Genomic DNA, 13,594 nt, shown 5'->3' with positions numbered 1-13,594 from the left:
ACATTACTCAAATATTCCAGAGGAAGAGTTCCAGTGTCTCTCTTTATAGGTGATGGGCAGAGATGATAACTTGGTTCAACAATTCAAAAAGGAGCCACTGTCTGTGGAAATCTGAGTTACGTTTTACTACAACATTATAAAATACATTAATTCAAAGTACAGCGTAAAATATTTTAAATGAAGAGTGTTATGTCTTCATTAAACATCTGCAAATTATGCACTTACAGCTAGTCATAGCTCTTAATCCAAGTAATCAACTTGAACTTAATGAGAGAACCTATACTTTAATGTGAAAGATGTTCCTATTAAGGTACTTCATCTCCAACTCTCACAAACCTTAGAAGTTAGGAGATACTTTGTTGATAGATGAGAAAATTTCACTTATATGTCAGGGAAAATTATATTAGACTAACAGTTATATTAGAGAAATCAACTTATGCCTTATGAATACAAAATAAATTTTGTAGACTCCCTTCTCTAAGCACAATTAAGGAAAAAACAAGACAGACTTCAATATGAGAATTAGCCAAAACACATTTCCTGAGGGAAGCAATTCTGATTGTTCTTGTTTTGTGTTCTCTTGATCTTCAAGCCCTTTTTAAACCCAGTCCATTCCTAACATCATTCTGAAAACAAATCAGTCTGATGCATAAACCCTTCTGTAGCTCTAAGTAAAACACATCTTTTGAAAAATGTATAAAATAATAAATACTCAAGTCTTAATACATATAGCATATAAGCTGGTGGTATCCCCTGGCTTACAGTCTAAGGCTTACTTTTGCTCCAACAATTTAGGAAGTTGCCCTCACTCCTAAATTTGCCTTTAGAGATTAGAACTCAACCCAGAAACAAATGTAGTTGTCAGACTTCTAAACAGAACAAAGCTGTACAACATAGCAAAGCCCCATTTATTACATTTTATCTCCTGCAAACCCAATTTTTAATAATTCCAGGCCCCAATGTAGACTGTGATCGTACTATCCATTTAAAAATTTTTCCATCTTCCTAAAAGAAGTGTGGTGTTTGGGGCTGACAGATCAACATCATAGATCGAATCTGTTGCCATGGAACACAAATTCTGACCTGGTAACCTGACACATGGCCAAGATTGTAAGACTACAGATTTAAAGGCATTCTTTTGGATTCTGTCCTTTAATAGTTTTCAAAGGAAAACCAGGAAAAGGCTTCCAGCTCAGAAGAGACCTTGATCAAAGCATGGTACAAGTGGACAGGTTTGTAGACCTTGGGTAATGAATGGCAAATTGAACAGCCAAAGGACTGAGTTTTCACGATGGGGCTCTCACCACTCACTGGTTTTGGGCCAGTTTTCCATAGCCTCCTCTCCCAGCGTCATAGTCCTGACGATACTCATCTCGTACCTTAATTGAAAAGAACACAAGTTACATTATAGAGAAGATTGGGGTAGCAAATAAAGTAAGTTCTACACCCAACGTGGGGCTTCAACTCACAACCAAGACCAAGAATTACATCTCTACTGACTGAGCCAGCCAAGTGCCCCTACTAACAGTTTTTTACCAAACATTATGCTCATACTCTTTCACCAGCATTCAAAAGTAGCATACTCCAAAGATTACTCAAGTTAGGCTATTTTTTAAAATAAAAACTTAGAACTTATTTCAGTGCATTTTCCTTTTGTTCTATACACTTGCAGGTACAAAATATCTAGGCCCTGGCAGAAGTCCAATAATGGTTGCTTGTGAAAATGTATACAATCTATAATTTACCAATCCTAATGGGTAGTTTTCAGATTCCTTTCAAGCGAGGGTTATAGGCACAAAGTTATTTTCTACAAGAGCAAACACAAACTGACAAAATCTTGTCACTAGGACTGAAATCCCAGGCAAACCCTGAGCCAAGAGAACCTTCCTGCATACCTGGCCCCCAGATCGCCCACGGCCATACTGTCTGCCCTCCTTAAAGCCTGCGTCCCAGTCTGTGCGAATGATCCGGTCATCCAGACGAGTTCCATTTATGTACCTCATGGCATTTTCTGCATCTGCTCTTGAATAGTATCTTAAGTGGAAGTATTAAGGAACACTATATAGCATTTCTCCAAACATTTTTAGAAATACAGGAAACATCTAAATGAAGCTGAGATAAGAAAGAATACAAAAACAAATCCAACCAAATAGATTTCAGAGACAGTAATCTGGCTTGCACAAGCTTGTTTGAGGTTGGTCCAAAAGCACTAACAGGGTCAACTAAGATTTATCCAGGGCTACTGACTGAGATTTCCTGGAGAATCTTGCTGATAATGATTTGGTCCCACTGTCCCCATATTTTGGTTTGTAAAGTATAAATATGTTCAGTGCAGGTTTGGATCACAAACTGCACACTTCTTATCCAAAGAAACAAAAGCATCCAAATCTGAAACTGTATATTCAACAACCTTAATAAAAAAGAGATTACAGTGCATATGGAATTGCCATTGCATTTCATTAGAAGGAAAGACTCTATCAGGTTAGTTGTTTCCAAAACTATTTGATTAGGTCTACTAAATCTATCTTTGGAGTGGTATTAAAAAAAAAAAAAAAATCTCCAGGGACACTTGGATGGCTCAGTCAAACATCCAACTCTTGATTTCAGCTCAGTTCATGATTTCATGGATCGTGAGTTCAAGGCCCACGTGGGGCTCCATGCTGAGAGTTGGGGAGCCTTCTTGGGATTCTCTCTCTCCCTCTCTGCTCTTCCCCTGCTCATGCGCATGCTCTCTCAAACTAAATTAACATTAAAAATCTACATATTAAAAAAACCTCCATAAGCAATTATGATCATTGGCTGGGTTCAGGGAAATGCTGATCTAGATTTTTTCCCATGTCTTTTTTTTTTTTTTTTTTTTTTAAAGGCTTATTTTGAGAGAGCAAGCAAAAACATGCACAAGCAGGGAAGGGGCAGAGAAAGGGAGAGAGGAAGAGAGAATCCCAAGCAGACTCTGCACTGTCAGCATAGAGCCCGAAGCTGGGTTCAGTCTCACAAGCCACAAGATCATGACCTGAGCAGAGTCAGATGCTTAACCGACTGAGTCACCCAGGCGCCCCTTTCCCTCTATGTCTTTAATTACACACGTAAGGAAGCACTTGCAGAAATTCCAGTGTCCAACACCTACACTGCTGGCACAGAAGAGGCATTCAATAACTTTTTTGCTGAATGACCTGAGAAAAGGGCAAACTGAGAGAAACCACTGTCCACAGCAGCCTTTCCTTTGGGTATTTGCTATTATGATTGTGAATCTCTGACCTACAAGACAGATGCAAAAGCCAAAACAGACTGATTATTAACTATAAGGTAGATTTTCTTTGCTTTTTGTGTTCTCATTGTTCTCCCTGTGAAGAGGCAGATATAAAATCTGAGCACTCTTGTCCTCTGTGACTGACAGGAGAATGGAAGAAGCTTGCAGAGCCTAGAAATCAAATACCAAAATCACAAGTTTGGAATAGGTTAAGTAGGGCTTCCATTTCAAGCTGACAGAGTGAGCATATTCCTCATTTCCTTCTCAAGACCCAATTAAAATGACAGAAAAGATACACCCAAAGAACAGAAAAGGCCATCAGGAAACCAGAGATTCAACAAAAGCTGATGGAAGACTGCTGATGAATGAAAGTCACAGTTTGAAATATTCTTAAAGAAGCTTAAAGGAGACAGCAAACACATGAGGCTCTTAAAAGTGTGAGACAGCAAACGGTTTAATTAAAGGTCTATATGTGGGAAGACGATCTGGTAGCAGGAAGGCATTTAATCCTAGGCAAATAAAAAAAGAGTGACAGAATTCTGAACAAATTGGAGGAACTAGGGTTAGGGCAGTGTCTTTGAAGTTAGTATGACAAAATAAAATCCCTTTCATACTAGCATTTGGGAAACCCACACATCCCAAAGGCAAGGCAGAAACTTGAGAGAGAAGATCTGCTGGGGTCTACAAAGTTAGCCTTAGCCTTTCCCTGATTATGATCAGAAACCTAGGGATCACCAGACATTTAAGGAAAATTTACAGCATAAATACAACCTGCCAAAAAGAAAAAAGAAATGGTAATTTGGGACACAAAAAAAAAGTTTTTAAAAACACGCTGTTAGATCAAGTCTGGGAAATTTCTCAGAATATATAAAGCAAAATGACCAAATACGAAAACATTGGGGAAAAACCCCCCAAATGATAAATCCAGGAAGTCCAACATTTATACAATTTCCAGAGAAGTAAATTGTTTGGTTTTGACCTATAAAATCAAGTTCTATATATCTACATAATGAAATATTGTACAGCCATTAAAAAAGAGGTACACCTACATATGCTAACATAAAACAATCTCTAAGGTAGAGGGCAAAAATTAATGCATGCAGTATGCTACTACATATCCACAGGATCACTTCTGGAAAGATACCCAAGAGACTGGTAACAGTCTCTAGGTTTAGAATAGTACAGAGGTTTTCACTATACCCTTTGAACTTTTGGTCGGCTTTTGGTCAGCTTTCCACCCCCACCCCGCCCCCATTTTGAGTAGTCTTCACGCCCAGTGTGGGCGTGTAGCCCAACATGGGGCTTGAACTCACTACCCTGAACTCAAGACCTGAGCTGAGATCAAGAGTTGGACACAACCGAGCCACCCAGGTGCCCCCGCTTTGGACTTTTGTAAATATCACGAGCATATACTGTCAACAGATTGTTTCTTAAAGAATCAGTTATAAACAAAAGCATGGATTTCAGAACAGGATGTAAATGTTATCAGCTTTCACAATTCAAGAGTGTAGACACATTGGACAGGAAGTTAAGAGGGAGATGAAGGAAGAAGGAGAGGTTAAGTACAGGGATGCTAATTAGTGGATGGCCTCACTCAATTTTTCAACAGGTGACTAGCCACTCTAGGCCCACCCTCATCCAATAGCTTATGCCAGACACATAGGAAGGATACTCCACAAAGCAGAACCCACATGCTGTCTTCTTCATCTTATCCAGGCCCATAATGATTTTCTTTATGTCGCCACTTTTACTGAAAAGTTCATAGATTTGTTCTTCAGTTGTGTAAAAGGAAAGATTTCCAACATACAACGTACAGCTCTTCTTCAGTAATTTTTCCTGTTCTTCATTGTCACCCTGGAATTTCAAATAGAGAAAAAGTTAAGCAACACAATCTAAGAAGAGTCCTGCTTAAACAGTATTCAAAGTATGGCAATTAGTTCTGATTTGGGAATCAGCTTCTTTCTCATCATCCCAGTCTACCACAAATTCCTTGCCAAAAGGAGGGGAGAGGGAGGGAGGGAGGGAGGGAGGGAGGGAGGGGGGAGTGAGGGAGGGAGGGGGGAGAGAGAGAGAAAGACAGGTGTTCACATTCTAGGAGGCACATCTGCAGGTCCAGACTGCTTCTAGGAGACAGCCACAACTTGAGTCATGTTGCACGTAGCCCTCCTTCTGCAACACACTGCTCCCAATGGCATGCCTTTTCCCTGCACACTCCATATCCTCAGCATTAGATCCTTCTCTCATTGTTCAAGTTTAATACACTAGAAAGGTCTTTTTTGTAGTGAAAAATAAATGCATTTTCAGACAGGGTATCCCTTATAATACTCTCCTAGAGAAGAGATGGTTTACATGCTCATAGATTTTTCTGAGTTTAGGAGAAAATGTAATAATCACTAAAAACAAGTGCTTATGTTCTTGACAGCGTTCCTAATTTGGAAGACAGGATGAAGCCAGAGACAGAAACATAACTGGCCTTCAGCCAACACATTTCACAATACTTGGGACTCATCATGGGCTAGATCTAGTATTTTATATGCCGGCATAGAAACTAGTTGGCCATCTTGGATCTCCTCTTCTAGCCTCCACAATGGGCAGGACAGATGCTGACTAAATAGAAGCCCTACCCACTGACCTGCTCTCAGGCTCTCAGGTTAGGGCTCTAACACCAACCATACAGTGGTATTCCAGTTTGGAAAGTGGCTGGGTAGATCCACACTCAGGCCCCCAGAGCACTTTCCCAAGAGGCCTCCCTTCTTCACTTACTACTCTCTATATAATGTTGATCCAGCTTCCTTCACTCTAATAAGACTTTGCATTGTTGGTCTCTGAATGCTTTGTAGCACAGTGGTCACTCAGACTAACAGATCTCATGTGATCACGTTCAGTGGTAGAACAGAGGAAAAGACAAACCATCTGAACTCACATCAAGAGGAAAATGATGAGATAAATTATGGTACATCAATAAATATAAAACTATGCAGCCCCAAGAAAAAAGTAGAACCACATGCAGCGATAAGGAACATCTCCAAGATAGCACACTGAAAAAAGGTACAGAACAATGTGAAGGGTATGCTCCAAATTATTACTGTTTTTAATGTTTACTTATTTTTGAGAGAGAGAAGGACAGAGGATCCCAAGCTCTGCGCTGACAGCAGCAAGCTTGATGCCGGGCTCAAACCCATGAAACCACAAGATTCCAACCTGAGCTCAAGTTGGAGACTCAATGGACTGAGCCACCGAGATGCCCCCAAATTATTATTTTTTTAAGTATGAATATACATAGATCTCATACACAAGAAACAGGTATATCTTCCTCCAGGGACCACAGGCCAGAGACTTCCACCTATGAATCGCATTTAATTCTCAGAACAGAATGAGGTAGGTCCTTTTGAAAGAGAGAGTGTGTGAGCAGGGGAAGGTCAGAGAGGGGCAGAGTGAGAGAGAGTGAGCACGTGCATGCAAGAGAGAAATCCCATGCAGGCTCTGAGCTGACAGTAAGGCTCAAACTCAGGAAGTGTTAGATCATGACCTGAGCTGAAACCAAGAGTTGGACACTTAACCAACTGAGCCACCCAGGTATCCTGAAGTAGGTCCTGTTTTATTATCCTATTTTACACCTGAGAAAAGACAGTTAAGTAATTTATTCAAGGTCATACAGCTACTCAGTAGTTGCAGCTGGAATCCAAACCCAGTCTTAGCCCCAATCCCATACTTCCTTAAAAAGTACACAGGACAAGTCATTCTACATTAAAAACAAGTTTTCGGGGCAGTCAGTTAAGCGTCAGATAGATTAACGTGGCTCTATCAGTTAAGCGTCTCAGGTGGCTCAGTCAGTTAAGCGTCTGACTTCATTTCAGGTCATGGTCTCACAGTTTGTGAGTTCGAGCCCCGTGTCAGGCTCTGTGCTGACAGCTCAGAACCTGGAGCCTGCTTCAGATTCTGTGTCTCCCTCTCTCTCTGCCCCTCCCCCACTCACACTCTGTCTCTCTCAAAAATAATAAACATTAAAAAATTAAAAATAAAAAAAGAGAGAGAGACAGAGACAGAGTGAGCAGGGAAGGGCAGAGAGACAGAGACAGAATCCAAAGTAGGCTCCAAGCTTTGAGCTGTCAGCACAAAGCCTGATGTGGGGCTTGAACTCGTGAACCACGAGATCATGACCTGAGCTGAAGTTGGTCACTTAACCAACTGAGCCACCCCAGCACCCCTTTTAAAAATATGCCTGGGTGGCTCAGTCCGTTAAGCATCCAACTTCAGCTCAGGTCATGATCTCACGGTTTGTGAGTTGGAGCCCCACATTGGGTTCTGTGCTGACAACTCAAGAGCCTGGAGCCTGCTTTGGATTCTGTGTCTCCCTCTCTCTCTGTCTGCCCCTCTCCCGCTCCAAGTTTCTTTCTCTCTCAAGAATAAACATCAATTTTATTTATTTGTGTTTGTTTGTTTGTTTGATTTATTGCTTGCATGCAAGAGTGGGGGAAGAGCAGCAAGAGAGGGGGAGAGAATCTCAAGCAGGCTCTGCGCTAACAGTGCTCTAACTCACGCAGGACTTGAACCCACAAACTGTGAGATCATGACCTGAGCTGAAATCAAGAGTTGGATATTCAACCAACCGGGCAACCCCGGTGTCCTGAGTTTTCAGAGCTTTGGAATGAGGCATTAGATAAAGTAGATTCACCTTATTTGTATCACTGCTGTTACTGATTTATTAAAATTACCAGGAGGCCTTTTTTTAATTCTACTTTTCTCACACATGTAAGTAATCCAAACAAATAGCCTATTCCAAACAAACAGCTACAGCTTAAGACAACTGTGGTGTAAGTACTTACTTAAGGAATATTCATGTGGGTTCCATTCAGGGAACACCAGAAATTCCTCATGATAGTATCTTACTACTATCTGAATAAAGTTACAGGTCCCTCAGACCACACAGATGAATAACAGAAAAAGTTGAAAATTTTCACAGTTTTAATCTCATAGGATACCTGAAATTCAAGATGGTTATGATGCAGGGAACTTTCTAAAGCAACGAGAACTGTAAAAGTGATAGAAGTGAAAATCTTGCTTGGCATATAGTAAGCATTTAAAAACGGCTGGCTTGGGGCGCCTGGGTGGCGCAGTCGGTTAAGCGTCCGACTTCAGCCAGGTCACGATCTCGCGGTCCGTGAGTTCGAGCCCCGCGTCAGGCTCTGGGCTGATGGCTTGGAGCCTGGAGCCTGTTTCCGATTCTGTGTCTCCCTCTCTCTCTGACCCTCCCCCGTTCATGCTCTGTCTCTCTCTGTCCCAAAAATAAATAAAAAACGTTGAAAAAAAAAATTAAAAAAAAAAAAAAACAAAAAAAACGGCTGGCTTAGTGAATGAATTTAAGATCATCCTCAATTTGGCCTCAAAATTTCCTTTTCCCTACCCTACTAACCATTTTTGCATTCTCCATGCCCACCCTCTTCTAATGTTTTATTTATTTTTGAGAAGGAGACAGAATGCAAGGGGGTGGGGGAGACTGAGAGGAGGGAGATGGAGAGAGAGGGGGGAAGGTGAGAGAGAGAAAGGGAGAGATGGAGGGGGAGAGGGGGAGAGAGGCGGGAGGGAGAGAGAGAAATCTGAAACAGTCTCCAGGTTCTGAGCGGTCAGCACAGAGCCTGATGCAGGGCGAAGTTGGAGGCTTAACCGCCTAAACCAGCCAGGTACCCCTGCCCACATTCTTCTGAAAACACGTCCCTCCTTTCCTGTCACAAGCTGTCTTCCTTTTCTGAATCTTCACAGGATTCCCTTATCCTCGCCATTTCTGCTCTAGGTTATGATTACTTGCCACTATTTACAATCCCTATTAGAAGATTATAAACTCCAAGGGTACGGAAACAATATTCCCTCTCCCTCTAGGACTTAGCAGTTTCGGCAACAGCACTCGATAAAAGTTTACGAAATAACCAGTGGTTGATGAGTGTTGCTCCACTTCAACACTGCCTCTGCTGATACTCAACAGCCCACCTTGAATATTTGCAGCGTTTCCTTTTCCCACAAACTAAAACCTCCCTCTTCTGAAACCCAGCAGTTCTCTGATCTGGACACCTAGACACTTAAAAGTGCCTAGCTGGGATGGTCCACCTTCCCACTCTGAGGGCTCAAGGTTGGAGACAAGGCTGAACTTTGTGTCTCCCAGCCCACTGCGCAGAACTTTGTAGGACCAATCTACTGGGCCAAGGAAGGAAAGGGCCACAACGACAAAAAGCTGATCTAACTTAAAATAAAAAAGCACTTAGGGGCACCTGGGTGGCTCAGTCAGTTGAGCTTCCCACTCTTGATTTCAGCTCAGGTCATGATCCCAGGGTCACGGGATGGAGCCCCGCACTGGGCTCCCCGCTGGGCAGGGAGACCGCTTGGGATTCTTGCCCTCTCTCTCCCCCTCTGCAACTCTTCCCCGCTTCTGCTCCCTCTCTAAAAATTAAAAAAGTAATAAAAAGTCCCAGTACCTGGGTCAGGAAAGCGCCCCTCCATACTCCCTCCAGGTGTCAAAAGGACACCTTTTGCCCCTCATATCACAAAGTCACCTTCCCAGGCCATTGCCTGTGAAAACGCAAGCCACCGTTACTACTGCTGCTGGAACCCCTCTGCAGGGAGCAGCTGCAAGGGAAAGGAAAATGAGCCTCAAATTCTCTATGAGATAAAGGCATTCAGTGGTATCTAAACGCCCTTTCAGCATCCGTTCCCCAGGAGGCACCGGGCCTCATTTCGCTTTTCGGGAAACCAAAGAATGGAAAACGACACAATGAGACAACAGTAAGCCGATTCTGGGCGTTCTGGCCCTGGGCCTTCCTTCTCGCGGCCCGGCCTCCCTCACCCGGAAGTGCTGGTCCCGGTACTGGCTCAGCTCCACGTAGGAGTCGCTGCGCAGCGCCTTCAGAAGGCCGCCGGACATAGTGCAGAGAGGTAGACGAAGACGCCGCCACTCAGGGATCAACGAGGCAGCCGCGGCGGCGGCGGAAGCGGAAACGCGCTGAAGCGGCCGCAGAAGGTGGATATCCTATGGACCAATCCCAGCGCGGTAGTGTCGTCACGGGGCGGGGCGGGCGCAGACGTGGTCCGTTTTTGGGAGTCGTCGGTCGGAAGCAAGAGCTGTGGCCTCTCGGTTCCGGGTCGCTCCGAGAATGGTTCTTCGGCGGCTCTTGGCCGCGCTGCTCTACAGCCCGCAGCTGGTGGAGCGTCTGTCGGAGTCTAAGCCCATCCGGCGTGCGGCGCAGCTCACAGCCTTCGCACTGCTGCAGGCCCAGCTCCGCGGTCAGGACGCAGCCCGGCGCCTTCGAGCCCTCGCGGCTGGGCCCGCGGGTTCCCTAGGTCGCCGCGCTGCCCGCTTCAAAGACACCTTCACTCAGGAGCTGCGCCGCGGCCTCCGGGACCGCCCGGGGTCACCCCCGGGTAGCCAGAGGGGCCCAGGCGCAAACCCCTAAATCCACGCTGGGCCCGATCAAGGTCACCGGCTTTCCTTTCTGGGCTCGACACAGGCCTCGGCGGTAAGGAGTCACCGTGGGCACTGCACGGCTTCGAATTCTGACTCAGATTGTCGGCCTTCTGGGGTTCCATTCATCAGGGAGCCCAGGCCAAACCGACATCCCCGGTGAAGCCCTGTGATCCGACTGGACAATGTGAAGAAAGCCCCGAAGCCTGACAGAAGCAGATAGGCTGGGCCCTGATGTACCGTGTACAGGGAGCTATGAACCAAACCACAGCCGAAAGAGTGCCCTCTGCTAATGGGACTAAAACTCGTGCTAGATGCTGCTACCTCTGCACTCACAGAGCAGCGCGCTACTTCCAGGGGGGGAGCATGGATGGAAGGACAAACCTGCAGCTGCCCAAATCCTCTGATTAAATGTACGAGCTGAGTAATGATGTGAGTGTGGTACTTCTCTGGCAAGATGGGCTAGGGTTCCTGGGGACTATGGGCCCATGGTAATACTAGTTAACGCATTTTGAATGCTTATTCTGTGGTGGCACTTGATAATTGCACTCCGTGTGGATTATCTCACACTTTACAACCACTTTCATATGAGGCAGTGTAGGTTACATCCTTACAGAGTGGGATGTGAATACATGAGTTTGATTCCAGGGCCTAAGTCCTTAATTACAAATCTCTGCAGCATTTACCCTGGCCTTCAATGCCTGCCTTCACCCCAGGACCTCCTTCCTCCAGAAGTCACCACTGGGCGTTAGGACCACTGCCTACCATGGAACAAGCTGCCTGGATTCCTAGTCCCAGTTTTAGAGGGTTTGGGATACAATCAAGACTATGGCCCAGTTAATGGACCCGTGATTAGGAAATCCATGATATACAGAAATGTCTTGTCATCTGAGGCTTCTGACTGAATTTCTGATTGCCTCTAGTTAGGCTCCACAGCTAATCATGCAATCTAGGGAATTTGAAGCCACAGGAGATGCTTTTAGGCTGGTGACCAGCAAAAATTTATATTTTGGCCTTTCTTATAGTCACAGAGAGGGAGCTGGATATGGCCAGAGACCTCCCATGGGGATGGAGAAGCTAAAGTAGCTTTCCTAATGTTCATACTTCTGATTTGATATCCCATCAGAGGTGCTCCTATTTAATCCTCTCTGCGGCCAGAAGTTCCACTGTCCTGATGACCAAAGTCCTGATTTGGCATCCTACCCCCTGTCCTATCAAAGGACAAGTCCTCCCAGACCAGAGACAACTCTGGATTCTTCTTTGAGGCTGTCAATGAGGAGCCTGAAGACCTTGTTCCTTCTACTGCGTTTCTGCCTCATTGGTCTCAATCTCACTCATTTGTCTCGATCTCAGAGCAGCAGAACATTAGCGGTCTCCAGCTGGATCCCCTACCCTCAACACAGGTCAGCACACTCAGTGGTAGGTCTTTTTCCAGACTGGCAGACAGCAAAAGGAAGCATTGCAGGAAGCCATGAAGCTACTAGACAAACTGGCCATTTTGGTAAGAAAGGGAAAAAAAGCAAGAGAGGGGGACAGTTTATTTCTCATGGGAGAAGTGTATAAGAAGTAAGTTCCCTCCATTTTTGTAGAGGGAGTCCAAGCAGAGAGAGAGAAAACAAGAGTCCTTTCTATTCTAGTGACGGGTGATTTAAAAGGCGAAAGATTTATGCGATCTGAAGAGAAACCAGAGTATAGTGACAGGTGATTTAGATGCCTCCGCACTTCATTGGAGAAGCCTCCAGGGATTGTAGTCACTGGCTTGCCATCCCACCAATTACCCTATGACTAAAGAAACAGACCAAATTCTTCCCACCATTCCCAGTGGCAATAATCTTCCAGCATGCCTTTCAAGCTCTAAGTTCTGCCAGAAAGTGAAGCAGGAAGCAACTCCTCCTGCTATCCTGCAGGGCAATTCTGATTCAACCCTTGATGCCACATAGACCTAGATATGAGTACCTTTTTTTTTAAGTGGATTTTTTTTTTTAAGTTTATTTGTTTTGAGAGTGACAGAGACAGCATGAGCGGGAGAAGGGCAGAGAGGGAGAGAGAGAGAAAGAATCCCAAGCAGGCTTTGCACTGTCATCCCAGAGCGCTGTGTGGGGCTCAAAATCATGAAACTGTGAGATCATGACCTGAGCCGAAACTGAGAGTCAGACGCTTAACTGACTGAGCCACCCATGTGCCTCTAGATACCAGCACTTTATGGACAACTATATTAGAAGTCAGACTGTTAACCATCTACATGGACTGCTATGCCAACAGTTCCTCCAGGGAATTCTGAGACTGTGGACCCAACTCAGGGAAGATGCAAAAATCCCAAGAAGTCCAAAGGAGTTTGGGACCCTAGAGTCTGGAGTGTCTCCAAGGTGGCACTTGGGCTGCAAAGTAAGCAGATAAGTGCCAGAGATGATGTTAGGCACTAAGGATAGGAAGACACATCAGAGGTTCATAGAAACATAAACCACAATGGTGGATACTATAGAATTTAAATGAAGGGATACTATAGAATTTAAAGGAGGGAAATGTCCAGTAGTTTGCTAGAGCCAACTTCCACTGGATCCTGAGAGCACATCTTTGGCATTTCCTCCCAACTTGGAGTTCAGTAACATCATTTTGGTAGTTTGAAATCAGCCAAGGCAGGAGTATTTATACCACAAAAATTGGCAAATACTACAAACTGGGGCTTTTTTGCCCCCAGAGAATGGGTTGCTAAACATTTACTAGCATCCACTGACTTTCCTCTTCCTCAGGGTTGGAGTCATGAGGAGGGTGTGGCACTAAAACAAGCAGGAGTCCCGGGGCAGCATGACTGAAAGGGCTGTAGGTTCAAGATGACCCAAGCTTTGGGCACCTCAGTGGCTCAGTCATTAAGCATCTTACTTCAGCTCAGGTCA

The 13,594-nt window shown here is 44.6% G+C and overlaps 2 protein-coding genes across 3 annotated transcripts in view; one reads left to right on the top strand and one right to left on the bottom strand.

The window, feature by feature from the left end:
- NCBP2 (nuclear cap binding protein subunit 2) overlaps window positions 1–10,261 on the bottom strand; it is a 34,047-nt gene extending 23,786 nt beyond the window's left edge. Inside the window, exons 1-4 of one of the 2 annotated variants that reach the window (XM_058730962.1) lie at window positions 10,086–10,261; window positions 4,923–5,104; window positions 1,896–2,034; window positions 1,312–1,379 (exon numbers count right to left, since the gene is read on the bottom strand). In XM_058730962.1, the coding sequence (XP_058586945.1) occupies window positions 1,312–1,379; window positions 1,896–2,034; window positions 4,923–5,104; window positions 10,086–10,163 (467 nt within the window). In that variant the 5' untranslated portion in view covers window positions 10,164–10,261. Of the gene's footprint in view, window positions 1–102; window positions 1,380–1,895; window positions 2,035–4,922; window positions 5,105–10,085 lie in introns of those variants that run through there. The other variant, XM_058730961.1, reaches the window with a different exon arrangement.
- A 14-nt stretch (window positions 10,262–10,275) lies between these two features.
- Window positions 10,276–11,128, top strand: NCBP2AS2 (NCBP2 antisense 2 (head to head)). Its single transcript, XM_058730963.1, has one exon. It carries the CDS (start codon window positions 10,393–10,395, stop codon window positions 10,690–10,692), a length of 300 nt encoding a protein of 99 aa, XP_058586946.1. The 5' UTR covers window positions 10,276–10,392; the 3' UTR covers window positions 10,693–11,128.
- Window positions 11,129–13,594: the final 2,466 nt, after the last annotated feature.

Source organism: Neofelis nebulosa, chromosome 5 (genome assembly GCF_028018385.1).
Source record: "Neofelis nebulosa isolate mNeoNeb1 chromosome 5, mNeoNeb1.pri, whole genome shotgun sequence".
In the NCBI taxonomy this organism is placed as follows: Eukaryota; Metazoa; Chordata; class Mammalia; order Carnivora; family Felidae; genus Neofelis; species Neofelis nebulosa.
This window is presented reverse-complemented; position numbering and strand designations above follow the sequence as displayed.

Bases quoted from the DNA above. Each gene is read 5' to 3' on its own strand.
- NCBP2AS2 (XM_058730963.1), top strand. From the start codon at position 10,393: ATGGTTCTTCGGCGGCTCTTGGCCGCGCTGCTCTACAGCCCGCAGCTG.